Below are 20,375 nucleotides of genomic sequence, written 5' to 3'. Positions count from 1 at the left end.
TGAAACAATGAAACTAAAACAAATTCCCATACCTTAGAGCATGAATTTAGCAATATCTGATTTGAACAAAAGTATGATTGTATGTTTCCCTCTCATTTTGAATGTAAATGCTAGAATGATTCTTCGTAAAACTTTGAATGTAAATGCTAGAATGATTCTTCGTAAAACTTTTTCTTTTAAATTATACACTGGTTTCTGCTTTTTATTTTAGTACCTTACCTTGTTGCAGTTGTACATGAAGAGCTTCTGTTTCAGCGTCTGTAAGATGCAGAATTGTAACACTGAAAAAAAAATTAATACCTCTTTAACTCTTTCCTGACTTTTGTTACCATTTAATAGCTAAAGAATGTTTCTTGTGAAGCTGCATGTCCAAAAGAAACAAACTGTGTTTGAGTAGACATCAAACTGCAGCAAGTACTGGCTTGTTTTACTTCTGCGAAACTGCATGGCTAGTATGCTCAGGAGAAAGGTCTTTAACTTGTGAGCACAAGCTTGGGCGTAAGTTAGTTCTTCGTCTGAAGATTTTAGTGTTATGTAGAGAGAGCTTCTCTTGTGAAATTGCTGTTTTAGCATAAACAGGATAGAGATTTAGGGAACTCTCAAGTGTTCTGTGGTTATGCCATTTGTTTTATAGGTCCTCAACTTCACAGCTTTTTTTGTATGTAGGTATGAGCTGGAAAAATCTCTTCAATCAGAACCATTATAAGAAGTCCTATTGTGCCCCAATTATACTTCATGATAGGTGAGAATCTTGCCCTATGTATAATTAACATTCATATTCATTTTAATTTGTAGAGACCTGAAGCCTGAAAATATACTCCTCGATGACTGTGGTAAGTAAATAAAATTAATTTTGAAATCAGGAATTACAAAACATACTACTTAATCTCTTTAATTTCTTGCACAGTATATCTTCATAATAGGAGGGACTTGAGTGACAAATACTAAGTCTAGTGTATTTTAATTAGTAAACTAAAACTGTCCGTATTTCTTAGAGAATTTGAAAAAATACTGTGGTTAGGTGAATGAGAAATTACATGTAGTGTCAAAGGGGTCCATTTCTCCCCTCAGAATGACCTTTTTTCTTTTGCTGCTCCTTCTCCCTTTCCTTTGATTTAATATGACTAAAACTTGGATTTGTTTTCATTCATCTTTTTATCTTTTACTACATAATTTATTTGGTTCGAGGTCAGAATTACACCTAATCAGTAAAATATGATGTTAAGCAGTAAAGAGGAAAGAAATCTGAGGTATGTTTGTTTCAACACTTCAACAAAAACAGAAGTTTTGATGGTTGCTAGTGTAGATGTGGCTTCAGAGAATCAAGGAAGTCAAATCAATGTAAAAAAAAAAAGTTTTTTTATTTTTTTTCCAGAAGCCAAATTAATTTTCTTTAATGACTTTGTATTAAACTTACCCAAAATCATTTGAACTCACTGTAGAACATGTGCAGCAATTACCTTCTTCTAAGCTGTGGCTGAATATTACCAGTTTGTTCTTGTAATTGCTGAGTATTTTAGTTAAAGGAAAAATTGCTTTTGGAGTCATTAGCACAGGATTTATTTTTAGTCTTTAATGTCAGCATGTTCTGACTGATAAACTTCTGAAAAAGAAGATGCTTGGGAGAAGTCACTTTGCAAGAGCTAAAGCTTTAGTAGACATCAGATAAATGCATTCTTTAATTCTTCTCTCCAGCAACATCTAGCAAAAGTGGCAGGTTTCCTTGAGGAAAAATGTAGCCATACAGGACTGCACTAGAATGTTTTGTTTCTGGCAGGGATATTCTGATCTTGTTCCAGAGAGCAGAGGAGGCTAATTAGAAAATCACTTCAGGAGCTCAGATCCTGCACTTGACAAGGGGTTCATCAGATGTTAGGGAACAGAAGAGCATCTGAATATTTAAAATAGTATTTACTGCTCAAGAACATTTAATTATTTCTAACCTGCATAAAAAGTGGCACTTAACTTTTTCTACTCTCTCTTTCCCCACACCATGATTATGTAGCATATGTAAAAAAGAAATTAATATGCTAATAGTAACCAACACTAATGCTGCGGTGCTTTTTGAATGACAAAGAAAACATGTGCAAATGAACGTCAGGCATTTGAACAGGCTACCCAGAGGGGTGATGCAGTGTCTAGTTTTGGAGGCTTTCTAGACCAGAAGTAAAAGCAAACAAAAACACAAAACAAACAAACAAGAATCCTTGAATGCTCTGGACTGACTCTGCTTGATCAGGAGGGTGCACTAGAGACCTTATGAAATTGCTTCAAGCTTGAATTATTCTGAGAGTCTGTGATAGTTCTGTATTGAACTGGCATGTTATAACAACAACAGTTCTGAGTAGGTTTTGGTTAGGCTACTTTTCTTTTTGCGTAGGAGTAGGGGAAGAAATTCCTATTACTTGCACTTAGCATTACTGGGGTGCTTCGTTAGAGGAAAACCTGATACTTCAGTACAGGCTACAGTTTCCTCATTAGGAATATATGCAGTAAATTCTGATATTTTGAGAAGAAGATAGAAAGCTAGATTTTTGTAGGGGGGAATGTAGAATGGAAAAATATAAATCTCTAATGTGTACATGCAGAACCCTATATAAGCAGACATTAATTTCTTTTTATACTAGAGTTGCAGCCAATGCCAAAGCTAGAAATAGAGTACTTAACATTTTTTTTATGCGTGACCTTTGGGAAATGAATTAGATCTGTACTTCTCTTCCATTATAAGTTTAAAAAAAGGAGGAAAAAAATAAGAGGGGACTTCTTTGGAGTTCAAGAAGCTGAGTTCTATGAGATATATGTATATTCTGATGGCGTAGATGTTTTTTGATGAGGTGTGCAAGACAAATTTCTTGTTGTAAAAGTGATATTTTATTTGCTGACTATCTTTATTTTAATGTGAACAGGACATATTAGAATTTCAGATCTCGGATTAGCTGTGCAGATTCCAGAAGGAGAAACTGTCAGAGGACGGGTTGGCACTGTTGGTTACATGGGTATGTGAAATATCCTTTACTAATTCGGTTTTACCAGCAAGTTTGGTTAAAAAAAATATGTCAATAACTTGTCCAAAGAGCTACACTGGGTCTGGAAAGAAAGACTGTAACACATGGTGGAAAATGTTGGTAGTCAGTTATAAGCCTTCTTAATAAATGAGAAAAATTAACTTTGGAAAATATAGATTTAGATAGAACTTAAAGAAAACACCTAATTTCTTCTGGTCTTAAGTATTCAAAGCTTACATGCTTCTGTTGGATACACACAGTCTTCACTGTAGAAATTAACATTTCTTCAGAGAGCAAAGGGGTTGCTTAAAGACCTTTTGTACAGAACCAAAAGAGTACTAGTTAAATTGTTACTTTTTTGTTTATTTTTGTAGCTCCAGAAGTGCTCAAAAATGAAAAATATACATTCAGCCCAGACTGGTGGGGTCTTGGGTGCTTAATTTATGAAATGATTGAAGGACAGTCGCCATTCAGGAAGCACAAGGAAAGGGTCAAACGAGATGAGATTGACCGGAGAGTAAAGGAGGACCAAGAAACGTATTCAGACAAGTTCTCTGAGGAGGCAAAATCCATCTGCAGGATGGTGGGTGAAGAGACGTAGAGGTTTGAAAATTAAATTTCTAATCCTCTTTAAGAGATGAACTGCTTTATTTTAAAGTCTTCTACTGAATTTTTTTAAAAAGCTGGAGTGATGTGGAGTACTCTACCTAAATCTTTCTTTGGTTCAAATGGACATTTCTGGTAGTCCGTGACTTGCTTATTTTATCAAATTCTGATAATTCTGAACCTTAAAAATTAAGGGAGGCAGCATAAATTGACTTCTCTTTCATCTGAATGAAAAATGCAGCATTTCTTAGACTATGCCTGATTATAGACAGAGTACAATAAAATGTTCAGCTTTGATACTGTATGAAGAGAAGTGGCAGAGTTGTATACGAGCTTCCTTCTCTAAAAGAGTCTGTACGAGACAGCAGATATTTTTAACCTTCTGTGCTCTTAAATGTAATAAGAAGCACATCTATGCAGAAAGCTTAAAAAGTTTCTTTACTAGTTTGTGCAGAATAAATAAATTACTTAAACCGCTGAAAAATGTAAATCTGTATTTCCTGAAAGTAGAGTCTACTGCAAAACTTATTCAACGTGGCATTAATTAAAATATTTTCATACAACTTTGGCTCTAGTCTTTACGGCCAGAAAAAGTAACAATCTGTTTTCTGGGATTCTTTTGTTTACAATGTTGTAATTTGAATTTCCAGTTCATTTTGATACCACATTGAAGTTCATCTTCTAAAAGGCCAAGCAAGAGAGTCGTAGGGTTGTTTTCTTCTCAATAGAGTGATCATATCACTAGGACAGCCTTTTTATTCATATTTTTGCAGCTGCTTGCAAAAAATCCAGGGGAGCGACTGGGTTGCACAGAAAATGGAGCTGCTATTGTGAAACAACATCCTATTTTCAAGAATATTAACTTCAAGAGGCTGGAAGCTAACATGTTGGAGCCTCCATTTTTGCCAGATGTAAGTAGGTGAGACAGATTTGATTAGTATCTAAAAAGGCATGAACTGTCATAATTCTGTGTCAATAATCATGTGAACTGCAGAAAAACTTTTACAGTGATTCACACTGGTTGGAGAATACCGTTGTAGATCTTGATGGCTAGTTGTTTTGTGGTGGTTCATTGAGAACACTGCTTCTGTCAGTTGTTTAGTATTGCACTATAGAGCTTTCTAGGTGGTTTCTCTTAGCCCTGAAAACTCAACTTTCCTAGATCAGATGCTAAATGCAACAAGTTTAGCTTTGAGGAAACAACTCTGGAGTTGAAAGGAAGGTGACAGAGGACAAGTGAACTATGACAACCAGTAAGAAAATCAGAGATGCTACGTGTTCTTTCTGTTTTCGATGCCCTTGTTCTGATACTTGCAGGATGGATGGAATTCCCCAAGTGCATTGACAAGATTCTGTTAAGTTTTTGCATTACTGTTGTGCAATATAGTGTAATTTAATCATCAGTAATGTGAAATACAAAATTGGAGATATTTCATACTCCCCTCTGCTCATCTAGGGCAAAAAAAAATTTAATGAAACAATCTTGTATTGTACTGCAGCCACGTGCCGTATATTGTAAAGATGTCCTGGACATTGAGCAGTTCTCTACAGTGAAAGGAGTGAACCTGGATACAACAGATGATGACTTCTATTCCAAATTTGTTACGGGTTGTGTCTCAATCCCTTGGCAAAATGAGGTATGATATATTTCATAGAAGATTTTCTTTAGCACAGTGATTAGAAGACTTAATGTGGGATAAATGTATAATGCTTTTTCCCCAGAAAACTTCATTAATTACTAAAAATTGAAGGTCTACAATAAACATGTGTAAAATGAAAGCTGACACCTTCTTACAGTCAACAAAACTTTATTCACCACATTTTCCTTGTTCTTCTGCCATATGTATGGAGTATTACTCTTCATAGGAAGATGATAGTTCTCAAACTATTAAAAAGTTAATAGGTTTGGTTGGAAGCTGCTGTTTCACTGTATTGTGCTCAAGCATCAGTAGAGTGTCCAAGTGACTTAGTAATGCAGAACCACAGTTTGCCTCTTCTAAAGTTTCAAAACAAACTATTCAACATTAGTGAAGTCAGGCTTCCTTTTAAGGCTACTGAAGGAACAGTCTGGGATTCTGCATTGATAATTTCTCATACTCAGTCGTATTTATTAATAAACTTTAGTCTATAGTATAAAGATATTATCTTTGTTAGGCTAGAGTGTTCTGAAGTGAGCTGAATAGACAAAAGAAAAATCAAGTAATGATACACAAAGCAAATCCACTTCTAAAAACTTACGCTTATTGCATTATAGGCAGCAGAAATTCCTCACAAAAGTGAAGGAGCATCTTAGTGCTTGCCTGCATGATAGTACTCATGTTGTTTTTTAAAATTTTCTTAGTGCTCAAGAAGAGTTAATGTAGATTTTGTGCTTTCCTTCAAGAAGGTCTGCAAATGATGTAGTTTCAGTAGCATGAAACTGATGTATTTTTAACTAGTTAGGAGTAACCAGTCAGAGTAAGTGGATGATAAATGGAATGTATTTGAGAGGCTTGTATGGATACTTAATTTATATTTCATATGTTTCAAAGATGATTGAAACAGGATGCTTTGAAGATATTAATGCATGTGAAACTGATGGTACTGTGTCACCAGACAGAGAGAGGTCTCCTAAACCAAAGAGAGGCTTCTTTCACAGGCTTTTTAGTGGAGAGGTAAGGGTATTTCTTTTCTTTGATAAGAAAATTACTAGGAAGACCTTAAAATCTGTTCAATTTCAGCATTTTTAAAAGTTAACTTGTGATAGGAGAATGCTTAAACTAATGAAACTTGGCTTATGTGTTTGCCCCTGCACTGCATTTCAGAAACTGATAATCCATATAAAGCCTAGGAGTTTTTCATTCTTCAGCATTCTGCTTTTCTCTAGTGTTTGCTAGAGGTTGCCTGTGGGGGGGAAAAAGGTAGTGTATGTTGCTAACACTGTATTGTACGTCTTTCTTTTCTGAAAATATTACATTCGCTTGTACTCCTTTGCCAATTTTTGTGGAACTTATGAGGAGATGACTTGAGAGATAATTGAGGACTCCTTGTGCAACAACTTACGTAGAACTGAGTAGTGAATTCCAAAGTTAGTGTGATTGGTAGTGCAATGTAGTACTTCTTCCCTTAGAAAGATGGACTCCCAATTAATCGTTGTGGTGTATTAAGCTAAGCAAATTCATTTAGGGCTTATGAAATAGATGTTAAAGCACTTCAGCAAGAAGCTTTAATTCTATCACCAAAACAACATATATTTACATAGCTTTTGATAACGCACAACCTCGCTTACAGACATAACTTCTACTTTTAACTAAAGTTTGAAAGTTATATGAACTGAATACCAAAACACTGTATAAAAGACATGACAATATGTTTGCTTATAGGTGTTGAGAAGTAAGCTATTTGTAAAGATTTTCAGTTGAAGATACTATATGCAATTCTGCTTGCTCAGTATGCCTGCACTTCAGAGTGAAATTATCTCGAGAAGCCTAGTACATTCCGGTAGGAAACACTTCTCTAGGAACTGCTTTGGCTTTCAAGCAGAAATGGAATTTTAAATTTGCTAAGTAGCCACAACAGAGCCACATTAAAATTGCATGATGATGATTTTTGTCATCAGCTGGTAATTCGCCTCTGTAAAATGGCACAATGCTAATGGAATGTATGAGAGTACTGCTATTTTTAGTTCACCTTTCGGAATTCACTTTTTCCACATTTACATTGATGGAATAGAAGGATTGGTTAAGTATACTAATAATCTCACGTAGCTACACCTAAAGCTTGTGCTTTAGCATAGTTTTACCAAGCTGAATCAGTTTATACTGTCCTGAGATACAGGTCTTTCTACTGAGAAGATTCATAAAAATACTAGCGCGGGTTGCGAGCCTTCAGATGGTTTTAAAGTTAAACAAACAAAACCCTGCAGTTATTTGTCCTGTGAACTTAATCGTAGGTTCTTTACTTCTCTTAAATGAACTTTTAAAGACTTGAGCTTTGGGGTAGGGCTATAGTTTCCTTTGATACTCCCAAAGTATTAGTTAGTATGGAGTAAAATGTTCTGGAACAAGATCCAATCCCCTCCCCTCTACACTGCCTTTGTGCCTCCAGAAATATTCAAACCAACAATAGTGTTATATTTGCAGCTAAATTATGTTTTTGTCGTCTTTTGCAGGTCTGCTTTAAATCTGATTGCAGTGATGAGGAGCAGGAGTCCTCTAGACTTTAAATCACTTCACTGTCATCAGAAAGGATGAGCAAACTTTAAATGTTTTATATCTCTGTAGCAAAGTGTATTATATATATTTTTTATCTGAGTTCAAGAATTTTTGTACATTTGTACTTCATTTGTTTTAAGATGTATATTTTTCACTAAAGCTTAACTGTACAAAAAACGAGTGCCATTTGAGTGAGTGTGTTTCTGTATGTATTTGATTTATCATCTTCCCCTCGCCCCTGCAATGGAATGAATCTAGAAATACTAATAGGATTTTAAAGCAGAGAAATAATATCTATGGCATAAATTTAATTTGACTTTTTCCGCTCCTGGTAAAAAAAAAAACTTCTTGTTCTTTAGACCTTTATTAGCTGGGGTTTTTTTAAGAGTAAAATTGCTCTACTGATAAAGTTCATAATTCTAGTATTATCTGGTTGCATGGCAGTGCTGTCTAATGCATCTCAAGAAAACTGCTAAGGAAATAAAGGAATTCAGTGCACTGTGACTAGCTATTATGAAATGCTGTTTGCTATATAGATCTGAAAATAGTTTTAGTCTTCACTTATTTTTATCTAGAATTCTGGACATATAGCTTAATCTTGTGATCAACTGTACTGCCCCATTCTCCCTTTGAATCTTTCTTACACATCTTCTCCATACAGTCCCTCAGCATGGACCATGCAAGTAGACCTATACAAAAATTTTTTAACTATACTTTGTGTACTTTGTTCCCCTTACTAAAAGGACTTCTTTTTACCTGTGAGGAACTTATTTTTATTTTTTCCGTAAATGAAATTGTTTACAACTCCATGTGAGATGTTAGGGTTTTATAATAGGTAAAAAAAAGAAACCGTAGGCTCTTAATACTTTCTTCTCTGCTTATAATGTTGTGATATGCAATGTAGGGTTGACTGTGATCACTGCCACTGAGGGAAAGACAAGCTAGTGTTAAGTATTACATTTAATTATGTAAATAGTCTTTCCTTATAACCTTCAAAAGCATAAAGATTAAAACCTACTTTTATGATTGCTTAACGCAGATGTGGAGCTGCTGTTGAAGTTTTAGTTATGATTACCTTATGTTCATGAGTAAAATTGTTTCCAGTTTGTTGGAAGCTTGTAAAATGTCCGTTCTTCTGGGCTCAAAGTAAGCCAGGCTTTATTTTGTAAAGCTCTGTGTAAAACAGTTTATCTATGTATGAGAATAAATTTAGGGAACACATTTCATGAGAGCCTTTTCTGTTTTCAAAATTTAGTCTTGAAACGTAATATTCTTGGAGACATGACTTTTCTTATACATTATGATCTGTTTTCTGAAGATTGTCTCCACAGAGCATCCTTTTTTTTTTTTCAGTTTCAAATCTCTAGGAACCAAGCAGGCTGCATATGTTCTATATGCACCGACTGAATATCTACCTCGATAGGTTTCTGCTTGTGATCCACAGACCTCCTGGGAGAAACTGTAACTATGCTCCAAAGATACACCCGCAGTAGGCTTGACTATCAAATGTAAATTCACAGTATTTTGTCTCTGTTGATAAATGTTTTAATGGATTAAAATTTGAAATAAGTTGGAAAACTAACGTTTTACAAAATTCTGCTGGGGTCCCTATTTGAAATTGTTCCTCTTGAATACTGTGCCACAGAAATGAGGAATTAAATTCTTTTTCTGTGTTTTCAGTGCATGTTTTCTAATATCTAAAGTGGCACAGAGGACGGCAAAATGACTACCATGGAAAGTTCAAAGAGAGAAGTTGGCAGCGGGAGAGAGAAATTCCTGCATGACAATCTGATGCAATAGTGAAGGAATGGGAGACTTGACAGAAACAGAAATAGCTGAAGTAAGGGTGTTGACTGGAACCATTATGGGTGAGACAATGAGCTGGCACAGTCTGACCTGACCATCTTTATTATGTAGGACAATAAGAGAAGAACTCTATAAAAAGGTGGGAATGGAGAAATAGAGAGGTAACAAAAGTGTTTTAGCAATACCTACCTGATTGGGCTATTGATCACGTTTCTCTTATTAAGGGTTTAAGTTTTTAAGATCTTAGATTTACCATTCTGAGGCAAACAAAGGTGACAGTGTTAACATTAGATACATGGAGTGACAGTCTGGATTTAATACCTACTTAGAGGAACTTGAGATTCAGGCAAGAATTCCATGGACACAGGCTGGGTAACTTTAATGAAGAAACTGTAGGAATTGACTTAAATAAAGAAAATGTGAAAGTATATTCATTGTGTATTTCAAGTTTCTTCCCCATTTTAGAGAAAGAAGTACTTTAACATAAAGAAAATAAAAAATTATCCCCCACTTTGGAGTGTGGAGGTTTAACACTTTTTCTCCAGGGTTCTCCCAAGAAAAGAAGCTAGATAAACAGAAAGGCAAACTGATCCTAATAATTGGTTCTTTCAATTATTTATACCTCTGCTCCTTTGGACAAGGAACTTTTGACCATGTGTGGCTTTTTTGCATGTTTTTCTAAAGCTTTCACTTCACAAGTTTTTCCTTGAGTTATGAATAATACTTCTAATTTTTTTTTTAAGGGTAACTACGTGTTAGCAGGGTTCAGATCTAAATTCTGTTTTTTGCCACTAAGGTCAAGATGGCATTTTTCAACTATAAATTTGTTCCTTTTATTGCCATTCAATGAGTATGACCTTGCTCCTTGCACAATTTACTAACTTCATTATTTATGTGAAAAATAAATACATTAAAGCTGTCACAATCTGCACAAGTATCAAAGTATAAAATGTAAGCAATTAGAAACATAAGCACATAATGACTAGATATTATTTAATGTAAATCATCGAATTAGGACAAGAAACTGCAGGAATCTATGTAATTGTCTTTATACGGTACATGGAGGTTAAGAAGTTGTGCTATGTAATCTGAAGTGACCAATATTACTAGCTTAGAGATTCACTTTGAAAGTGTGAAAAGGGTAAGGAGATAAAAGCGAAACACTGTGGTATGATGTGATATGAATTTTGTTCTTGATTTTTCTAAGATGCAGATGAGAGAAGGCAGCAGGTTGTTTACTGATGATGTAGACTTTTATTTCCGTGAAGCTATAATTAAAAAAAGAAAAAAATAATTTTCTTGTTATACAGGATGCTTTCATTACATCTCTATGAATTCAGATTCTAGATCCACGTTACAAGGTTTTAATAGCAGTGAGACAATCCAGCAGCCCAACTGCTTTGTTCTGTTGGCACGAGATATGGAAAGATCTATGAGGAGGAGTATCTCTGTGGAGTTATTTGCATTAGATCAATCCTTCTTTTCTGTAGCTTTTGTTTCCAAACATTTGTTTATGTAAGTCTTAATGTCTGCTTGTGCATACCTCATGAATCTACATATAGAGCTCAAAATTCAAACTGTGAAACAGTGTACCAGTATCTCATTGGTTTACTTAATGCTTTTGATTATTGTGACCAACAGAACAGAGTATTCATGCCTCAGGGTTGATTTCTTTCTTTAAAAGAAACTGTCAACTTTTTTTTTGTTAGAGTTGTAATGATTATTGTAAAGATGTTATAATCTAGAAACAATACCAACAAACCAGTCTCAATTGGGGAAAAAAAAAATCTCAGAATAAAAAAGCCTAATTTGAGAAATCACTGATAGAAGCTATTAAAAACAACCAAAGAAAACCCAACAATTCTAGAAGGCATTGCAATTATTTTTCCAAGAATATAGATGTAAGAAATTTCTAATTGCCAAAAATGAAGAATGTTTGTTCAGTCACGAAAGTCTGATTTCTTTATGTGCTGGCTCTGCTATATTTTAAAGAAGGCAGAAAACATCTTTCACAATGTTCAAGCAAAATCAGATATGGATCATATTTGGTAGTCATGATAAGCAAGAAAGATCTTGATTCACATAAGCATCAATATGTTTAATTGTAACTAGTTACAAGTTACTTAAGAAAGTTAACAGAAATAATAGTATTTTCTCATGGTTTACCTGGTAGATTAATTTAACATTGGAAATGTCATCTTCATTTTTGAAGATTTTTCAGTAAGAGCTTCTCGTTAAGACATACTGAAAAAAAGGAATTTTTTAAAGATAAGCTAAATTTATGTTTACTTTGTTTTGAATTACCTGCCTGGCTCCTTTTGGTAGTGATGATGTCTCTTCTGCTGAATGTACAATTCTTTTATTTCAGAGTTGTCCATATGTTTTATCATAAGTTTTGCATATGGCACATAGGTAACCTTTCTCTCATGTTCCACGTATGTCCAAACCACCAGTATTCCTTCCAGTTATAGCAATGTTGATTGTTAAATGTGATGTGTTAGTTCTGGAATTTCCAAACCACTCAAGTAATTGTTGTTGTATGAGCTGTTTTCCTGGATATTCTAGCATTGTTATTCTTGAAATAAAAGCAAAACACTGCCACATCTCTCAACCACATGTATTATTGTCTTACGTTATTTATTTACCATGTCTTTCACGGTAGCTGGGATAGGTAATGTTGTAATTAAAAAAAAAATAATAATTAAAAAAAAAAACCCACAATATGTTGAAATAGAAAATGCGTTTAACGTGCTGTAAGATTTTTACCAGTATGAGACTGATGGATCCAGGAAAATTACCCTAGTATTTGCTCAGTTGACACCTTATCTTGTAGTCTCATTTTTACATTCTGCGTGATTTTCATACAGATTTATGGGGATGTGCTACTTCAACACATTTACTGTGATAACAGTATGAATGTGAACGCGAGATTGGTCAATAGTTGTTTAACTTGTCATCAGCCTAATCATGCAAACTGAATTTTCCATTATTGCCAAAAAAGATTACGCAGGCTTCACTCTATTTGAAAAAAAAAAAAATTAAGCCTTGGAATTAGTTGGGGAGTTGTTTTTCTTGTATCAAACACTTTTAAAAGGTACACTGCTTGTATTTTCGAAATGTTGCCTTACTTTCAAAAAAGGCTTTCACTGTAATTTTATGACATGAGTTGAAGGGCTAAGCATATAACTGATATCTAGAACTCCTTCAGTTTAAGGGTATGTAACAATAATATAACTGTGTTATTGGCATATTGTAGATTATCTGTGCATATGTTGAGTGATGTGGGTCAGTAAAGATAGTTGGATTACTGAGTGGAATCAGGGACTTGCTGAATTGTTTCTGGCAATGCTGGCTTAAAAGCCCCTTCAGGAGAGAATATTTATTCTTGGCATGCTCATCTAACCTGTACTGAGACATTGAATGAAGAGTTAGCCTGTTAAAGCCTTTGGTAGCATACAGTTAGGAAACATTCACAGCATTCGTGTCTTTCTTTCAAAACAGGTAAAAGCACATTTCTTCTTTTTGCTTCTGGAAGTGGAGATGAATTTGCTGTCAGCCACTGAATTTTGTATAACTTCTTAATAGTGGCTGTTACTCCATTGAGACTATGACTGTTTTATTCCATTGTGTTAGTGTTGGCTTTACAGAAATTCCTGTTCTCCAACCCGTCCTGCTGCTTCTTGTCCTTTGCCCATTTGCCACTACTTCATTTTTGTCAGTACAGCTGTTTGTGGGGCTGCTCTGTGAGTAGGATCAGCAACACGATCTGTGCTTTTGCAACATCAGTGAATTTAAATTGGGAGAGCCTCCTAACAAAGCACTTGCCAAAGGAGGACCTTCAACCCAAGATACCTAGACTTCTCTCCTACTTACCCCAGTATATGGATAACGAGCAGAAGGGCAGACACTGCCAGCGCAGTCTTGGGAAGAGGAGAGCAAGGAGTGCAGGCAGGCATTACATTGCATTTCTACTGGTGAGTCAGCAGCCCTTAGGGGAATGGTGCGCATTTTGATCTAAAGCTTCAAAACAGTTCTGCAAACACTGACTTGGTCGGTGGCTTGTTTAATCTTTGATAAAAGCTTGTGCTCTCTTTAATGTGCTTAATTTATTTTGAAACGTGGTGTGGCATGTGCAATTATCACATGGTGCGTGCAGCACTCTGGCTACATGGTCATCTTTATCATGTACCATTTGCTAAATAAAAAAAATTATGATAATCCCTGCATTCTAGACAAAGCTCTACAAGCTTTATTCTAAAATCGGGGAAAATGCCTTATTCTTTATGACTTAAAATCTCATGTTTTATGACATATTTATAATAGTGGCTTTTTATAGTTTGAATTACTTTCAGTGCTGTAGGTAGTTTTACTTTCAGACAAATGTTTCCAGTGGTGCATCTTCTTTTATTCACGTGCTAATAATTCACTGGCAGAGCAGTGTTTTAATGAGTACTTGGTGAGAAGTGATCAGTACAGCTCCTGTGGTTTTCCAGCAGTTACACTGATGGAATTGGGGTTTTATGGGAGATGTAGACAATGTGTGCAAAGGTGTTCCGCTGAAGGGACAGAAGCTGTTCTCCATTTCCAGCCCAGGGACCAATTCCATGTTTCTGAGGTATAGCTCAATTACTAGTGCTGATGTTCAAGAAGCATTTAGATGTTGTACTGAGGGACATGGTTTAGTGGGAAATATTGGTGGTAGATGGACAGTTGGACTGGATGATCTTTGAGGTCTTTTCCAGCCTCGGTGATGCTATGATTCTGATGTTTCAGCAACTATAGATACATTAAAACAATAGCTGTAATGGAGAAAATCATAAGATTTTTAGTTTTTTTTTTTTTTAAATGCTTGAATTCCACTATCCACAAGAGAAGTAGTCTTTAAATGGGTACGTTTAATATGTGCTATAAGAGAGCAAAAAGTCTCCTGATCAAGCAGGTCCGGCATCACGAGGCTGATGTTGAAAGGCCAGTGGGGAACCTGCCAAACACTAAGTGCCTGGTTCCTGTAAGTGTTTCCCTTTTTTCCTCAGAGCCTAAAATAACGACGAAGTGCCGGTAGTGCTTGGCAAGCACCTCAGCACGATAAGGGCCTACTGGCAGCGGGAGCGGCTGTGAGGGCGGATGGCTTGAGCAGTCAGGCGGTTTTACGGCCGGCACGATCTCCTATTCTGCCCGTCAGGGGCCGCCAGCGGGCGCCCTGCTTCCCGCTCAGCCCGCAGCGCCCTGTGACAGGCAGAAAGAGGCGGAACTCTCGTCTTGATTGGTCAGAGTGCCTGTCGCTCTGCCTCCTGCCCCGCCCCTTCGCTAGCCCGCGTGCCGGTGTGTACGGCCGTAACGGCGCGCGTGACTCCGGGCGGGGGAGGGAGGAGCGGTGCGCGCATGCGCTCAGCATAGCGCCGCGCTAGACACTCTTTCCGGGGTGGGCGGAGCAAGGCGGGCAGGGGGCGGGGCCGCAGCGCGGAGATTGCTGGGCCAACCCAAGATGGCGGCGGGGCAGCGGGGCGGAGATCTCCGTTCCCTACGGCGGCTCCCCGGCTCGGCGCAGCTGTGAGGCGCGGAGCGTCCTGCGCGGGCGGCGGCGGCTCGGCGGGCGTGAAGGGCGCTGCGCGAGCCGGGCAGAGTGAGGAGGGAGAGGCGGAGAGTCGGGCGCGTGAGGAAGGAGGCGGGCGCTCGCCTGTGAGAGGGCGGTCCGGAGCGGCGGGCCGGTGCCGCCGGCTCGGGCGGAGCGGCGATGGCCACCATGGAAAAGCTGATGAAGGCCTTCGAGTCGCTGCGCTCCTTCCAGCAGCAGCAGGTGCCGGCCGCCATCCCCGAGGAGCCGCTGCAGAGACCGTGAGTGAGCGAACGGCACGGGGCCCGGGGGGCTCCCCATCGCGCTATTCCCCGGGGACCGAGTCGCAGCCGGAGCCGAGCGGGCCCCGCGCAGGGTCCTGGCAGCGGGCGGCTCCCGGGGACGGGTCTGGAGGTGGCAGCAAGTTTATGGGCAAAGGTTTCCAAATGCAGAAGCCTAAATAATGAGAGAGAAGTACAGAAACGCTGCGTGGGTTTCACGGAGTGGTTTTTTTTTTCGGCTGGATTCACTGCTGGGGGATAAAAGGGCAAAAAATCCGAAGTATAGCTTAAAGCATAGGGCTTGTCTGTCTCTGAGAAGTTGATGAGGATGACTGCTCATGGCAAACTTCGCTTAAAGTCTTGCACTGTCACTTGTGTTGAGTTCTAAGAGGAAATAGCTCAAATGCTTCTGATATCCTTTTGCGTCCTTAAATATTAGGGGTGGATGCACTGAAAAGACGTTTGTTTCTATCTGTGTAATACACTGGTTTTGAGTCAGAGAACCTGCAGCTTTGCTGGAGGCCGAGGAGCTGTTCAGTGCCTCAGTGCTGCCTGTTGGGTTTGCTTTCTCTAAAAATAACTTTCACTGAGCAGGTGAAAAGGCACTAAGGATTTCACTGCACTTGATAAGTGAGTCACACTGTTGCTGTTTCTCCAGACACCAGGGAGACAGGAGAAACAGAAGGGCTGAGGAGCAGGTAACTTTGAAATTGGCAGTTTCAGGTGCTTTTGGCAGAGCTGATCCACAGTGGAAGCTGGGCTCTTGGCCACCTGCTCCCACAGTATGGGTTGATACGGATGCCAGCTGAATTCATCACGGTTCATGCTGCTTGGAGACTCTCATCTCAAACAGTTTTGTTGTGTCGTTGACACTCTGGGGACACAACAGATGAAAATCCTTATTTTCTACATAAGCTAATTGCTTTTATATACCGAAGTGTTTTCAGGGACTAACTGCTGTTTTATGTTTTGTTTGTACTATTATTTTGTGTAGCATGGAGAATAGGTGGGCATCTATTTCCATTCTTTCGTATATATAGCAGAAAAAATCTAGGCAGATATTGCTAGGATAGATCATATTTCAAAAGAAAGGCTTGAAAATAATTTGTGATGCTTGCAGAGGGATGTTATGGTTGATTTGGGGGTTTGCATTTAGGCATACCATATTCAAAGCACTAAGAAATCAAGCTTGTAATTGTCCTAGTTGACTTTGTTTTTTTTCTGTTTAAAAATAGACTGGATGTTTTCAGAAAGCTGATAGTATTGCATGCCCCCAGGAGCTGTACCAATTCAGTAATGGCACTGAGCCTCATAAAAGCCTATGAAAGGATATTGTGCCAATCTTTGCTGAAGTTTCCCAAACTGTTAGTGACATACCAGGTGACATCTTGAGCTTAACTCCCGGTATTGTTTGCATTTTCCATCCAATGGACTGGAAAGGAGAAATGCCTTTCTGTATTCTCTGCATGTGGGGACCAGTACTCATCTTAATTGCGATCCTGCACAAATAACCCTTACGTATTTTGTAGTGCTGTATAGTAACTGCCTATCCTTGTATCTGTTTGTGGCTGTAAAAACAATGTTGCTTTACCTGTCAGTTTGGAGAGAATAAAGGAATTGGCGAATTTCATAGCATAAATGCTGCTGGTTTGCTCTTTAATTGTTTAATTAAATATGTTTGGCATTATCCAAGCAGATAAAATTGTCTTGTTAGTTAAATTAGATGAGTGAGACACTGTCATTTCTTGAGATGGAGAGTAATCGCGTTATTAGAGGTGCTGATAGGCTTTCTGTTAGATGTTTTTCTGTAAAGATAAAATCCATCTCTATTTCTTTCTCTTTTTTTTAATAGACACCTAAAATTGTTACAACACAATGTTCAATATTATGTCTACGTGATTAAAAAACAAAAGAAAAAAACCCATTCCTGTTGGACTGGGTGAAAATGGCCTTCATATTTTGCTGCAATTCAAAAGCAACAACAAAAAACTCTCCCCTGATATGAAATATTTTAAGATCATAGAGGCTGGAGCATAGAGGTCGTAACAGTTTGCACAAGTGTATTGAAGGTCTTTGTGACAATGACTTTTGAGATCTTGATGAGAATAATATCCTGGTTTTACTTTTATTTTTAAAATATTGATTGAATTCAAACATGTACTGGTAACTCAGAGCTTTTTTTCTTTCTTTTCCTTTTTTTTTTTTTTAAGAGGTTTTAATCAGCAGTAATCATGTATTATGGTTTTACTACATGTTACAGGCAGATGTCAGATTGTTGCCTCCTCTCTTATCTCCAGTTTTTTTGTTGTTTTATTCTCCTGTGAATACTTAGGTTGAGCTTTCTGTCATCATATCGCTTCTATAAGCTTCTGCTGAGGCACCTTATTGTCTCCCATATCTATTTTTAGCTTTTTCAGACTCCTTACTTTTGGTTGGAGTTTGGCTTGTTTTGTTTTGGATTACAAAGCTCCCACACACTTGAAAATTTGGTCAGTATGATGTAAAAATTGAGTTTATTTGGTGAAAGTAAAGAGCAGATGAACTGTCATACAGCATCCTGTATTTTATTCATTTTTACCTCTTGTCGCCAAGCTGACTGGAGTGGTGTGCTAATCACATGTTTCTTCTGGAAAAGTACCTAGTTTGATTTGACTGTTCTAAAGGTTGTCTTTTTGTTGTTCTTTTTTTCCCACCTTTGGAACTGTAACCTTTTCTCTTGTTAACTTGTTTTGATAGTTAATTATTGTAGCTGTTTTAAATTGTGACCTATTTCCAGTTTTATTCATTCATTTATATTTACATTTGGTTCTAACCGTTACATTTGGAGCCAAAGGTTCTTCTGGAAGAACCAGAGAACTTTCCAGTAATGGGCATTTTTCATTGCTCATCTTTGTTTTTCTAGATTTTTGAGTGAATCTATGATCATAGATAGATTTTATCACCACTGCCTGTAGCAGCATTACAGGTTCTCTGCTTAACTAAGACTATAAGAGCTGCCCAGATAATGCCTGTTGACCTGCTTGTCAGTGGTAATTCCAGGATGAGTTTTTGGAGTTACCATTTCTAGTGTGTGCTCCGGTTCCAGTCTTTTGGTCTATCCATTGTTGACTGTATTACTGTATTGTTCAAATTGTTCACTGTACTTCGGCTTTATTAGCTTTATTTTTTAACCCACCGATGTTTCTGTTTGTTAGTAGAATCTTTTTTGAGTTTTCCCATTGCTTTTCTCAAGGTTAATGTCGAACTGTTTGGCCTGACCTTTTTAAATGCTGGTTCAACTCTAGTGCTTTAGTCTTTTTACACATCCTTAATTCCAAGGCTTAATAAAAACGAGCTGGATCTTTTTGTAGCCAGCTCATTGAGGGCTTGGAGTGCAAAATTATCAACACTTGGTGATTTTTCTTACACTGTTTGTTAATCTTCTTGGCTTGAGGTTGTCTGTAGAAGCATGCAGAAGATTAAACTCCCATGCCTGTGGGATGAGGCTTTCCTGTTGATATCTGCTGCTTCAATCTCTCCTGCCTTCTGTTCTTGAAACCTGAAGTTCTGTCTGACCGTATGCTTGAGGCTCGCTGCCTCAGCTCTCTTCTAAGAAACGCGTGATGCTGTTATGCCCCTGGGTATGCTCACCAGTAGTTTACCTGAGGTCTTCATGATACTTCTCAGTAAACCTTTCTGTAAAAAAATCCCTCGTGTTCTATCTCCAGAGACAAAAAATATCACTGTGTTATCTTCCTCCCTCTGTAGACACAGAAAATGTGTGTGCACACGATATACATGAAATGTTTTCTTTCTCTCCTTCAGAAGCTGTTTTTAAGGAAGGCAAATCAAGGATTCAGTGCAGCAAAGGCAGTTTGATACTTTTCCTTCTTTCCCTTTGGATAGCGACTCAATTTCTGTTCTTTCAATTTAAATGGAATGTATATAGTTCAGAAGTTACCATCTTTGTTTTCACTTCAAATTTTCTCTTTTTTGGCCATTTTTCTTTGCGTGTTTTAATTTATTTTTTTTTTTTCAGTTACCTGAGACTCGTGTTAGGGGAGCTCTTTGCTTACAGAAATCTGCCAGAGATCGATGTGTGCTCATCTGTGTATTATGGAACACTGCTCCCTGCCTTGCCCAGGGCTATATTAGCCAAAGAAGAGATCCTCTTTGAGGAATACTGAAGCTTACATTTGACAGTATTTTGTTAAGAGCTAATGGAAAAATAGTGTTGTTTTATTTTTTCCTCATTACCGCTCCTTAAAATTTTGCAAGGGAGAAATAAGCAGATCTTTGGGAGAAAAACTAAAATGTTGGGATGAAAGAACCCCTCACTTTCAATATGACAGAAGGAAAAGGATAGGGGTACTTATTTCAGAAAATGGAGTGTTTGAGCTGAAGGTCTTACAGCTTAATTCTCCAAAGTTTTTATCTTAACAGTGTATTTTCAGTTACTATAGTGTGTTTATTGGCTGATTACTTATTGGTCCTTAGAGCTGTGTTAACTATGTTACGTAGTTCAAGGCTGTTCTGACCATTTTCCAACTTCTAATTTAGAAACACTTGTTTGCTCTTTGATGGTTTTGCTGCTTTTTCTTAAGACAGAAAATTGTGTTAAAAGTTCAGATGGCTTATTTTCACTTGGAAAGCAAAAGGGAAGTTGAGCTCCGTGTGTCTGTGCATTCACTCATCTGTGAGTGAATAAACAGGTGCCACTTTGCTAGTACATGAGCGGTACCTTGGGGTATGTTCTTCAGCTCCTGGGTTTCGACTAGTTAATTATTTGTAAGTAATTTCCCTTCTCCTAGGGGTGGTTCTCTGTCAGTTAAGTTAAAAGTAGGAGGCTTTGCATGTAAGGAGATGAAATTTCACGGTCATAGTTGTCAATCTGACTCATTCTAGTGCTGGTTTTTTTTTTTCCCAGTTCATTTATTAAAAAGATTGAGGA

At 37.6% G+C, this 20,375-nt stretch overlaps 2 protein-coding genes across 7 annotated transcripts in view; both read left to right on the top strand.

The window, feature by feature from the left end:
• Positions 1 to 12,226, top strand: part of GRK4 (G protein-coupled receptor kinase 4) — a 36,547-nt gene extending 24,321 nt beyond the window's left edge. For 2 of the 4 annotated variants that reach the window (XM_021395371.1, XM_021395370.1), the window contains exons 10-16: positions 796 to 833; positions 2,907 to 2,996; positions 3,380 to 3,588; positions 4,385 to 4,522; positions 5,111 to 5,248; positions 6,143 to 6,265; positions 7,762 to 12,221. In XM_021395371.1, the coding sequence (XP_021251046.1) occupies positions 796 to 833; positions 2,907 to 2,996; positions 3,380 to 3,588; positions 4,385 to 4,522; positions 5,111 to 5,248; positions 6,143 to 6,265; positions 7,762 to 7,815 (790 nt within the window). In that variant the 3' untranslated portion in view covers positions 7,816 to 12,221. Of the gene's footprint in view, positions 1 to 795; positions 834 to 2,906; positions 2,997 to 3,379; positions 3,589 to 4,384; positions 4,531 to 5,110; positions 5,249 to 6,142; positions 6,266 to 7,761 lie in introns of those variants that run through there. The other 2 variants (XR_002438157.1, XR_002438158.1) reach the window with 2 other exon arrangements.
• HTT (huntingtin) overlaps positions 15,026 to 20,375 on the top strand; it is an 81,549-nt gene continuing 76,199 nt past the window's right edge. The window contains exon 1 of one of the 3 annotated variants that reach the window (XM_021394523.1): positions 15,026 to 15,445. In XM_021394523.1, the coding sequence (XP_021250198.1) occupies positions 15,345 to 15,445 (101 nt within the window). In that variant the 5' untranslated portion in view covers positions 15,026 to 15,344. The remainder of the gene's footprint in view (positions 15,446 to 20,375) is intronic. The other 2 variants (XM_021394522.1, XM_021394521.1) reach the window with 2 other exon arrangements.

The sequence above is a fragment of the Numida meleagris genome, chromosome 4 (genome assembly GCF_002078875.1).
Source record: "Numida meleagris isolate 19003 breed g44 Domestic line chromosome 4, NumMel1.0, whole genome shotgun sequence".
NCBI classification, from domain to species: Eukaryota; Metazoa; Chordata; class Aves; order Galliformes; family Numididae; genus Numida; species Numida meleagris.
Note: the sequence above shows the minus strand (reverse complement) of the source record. Positions and strands in the feature narration are given on the sequence as shown.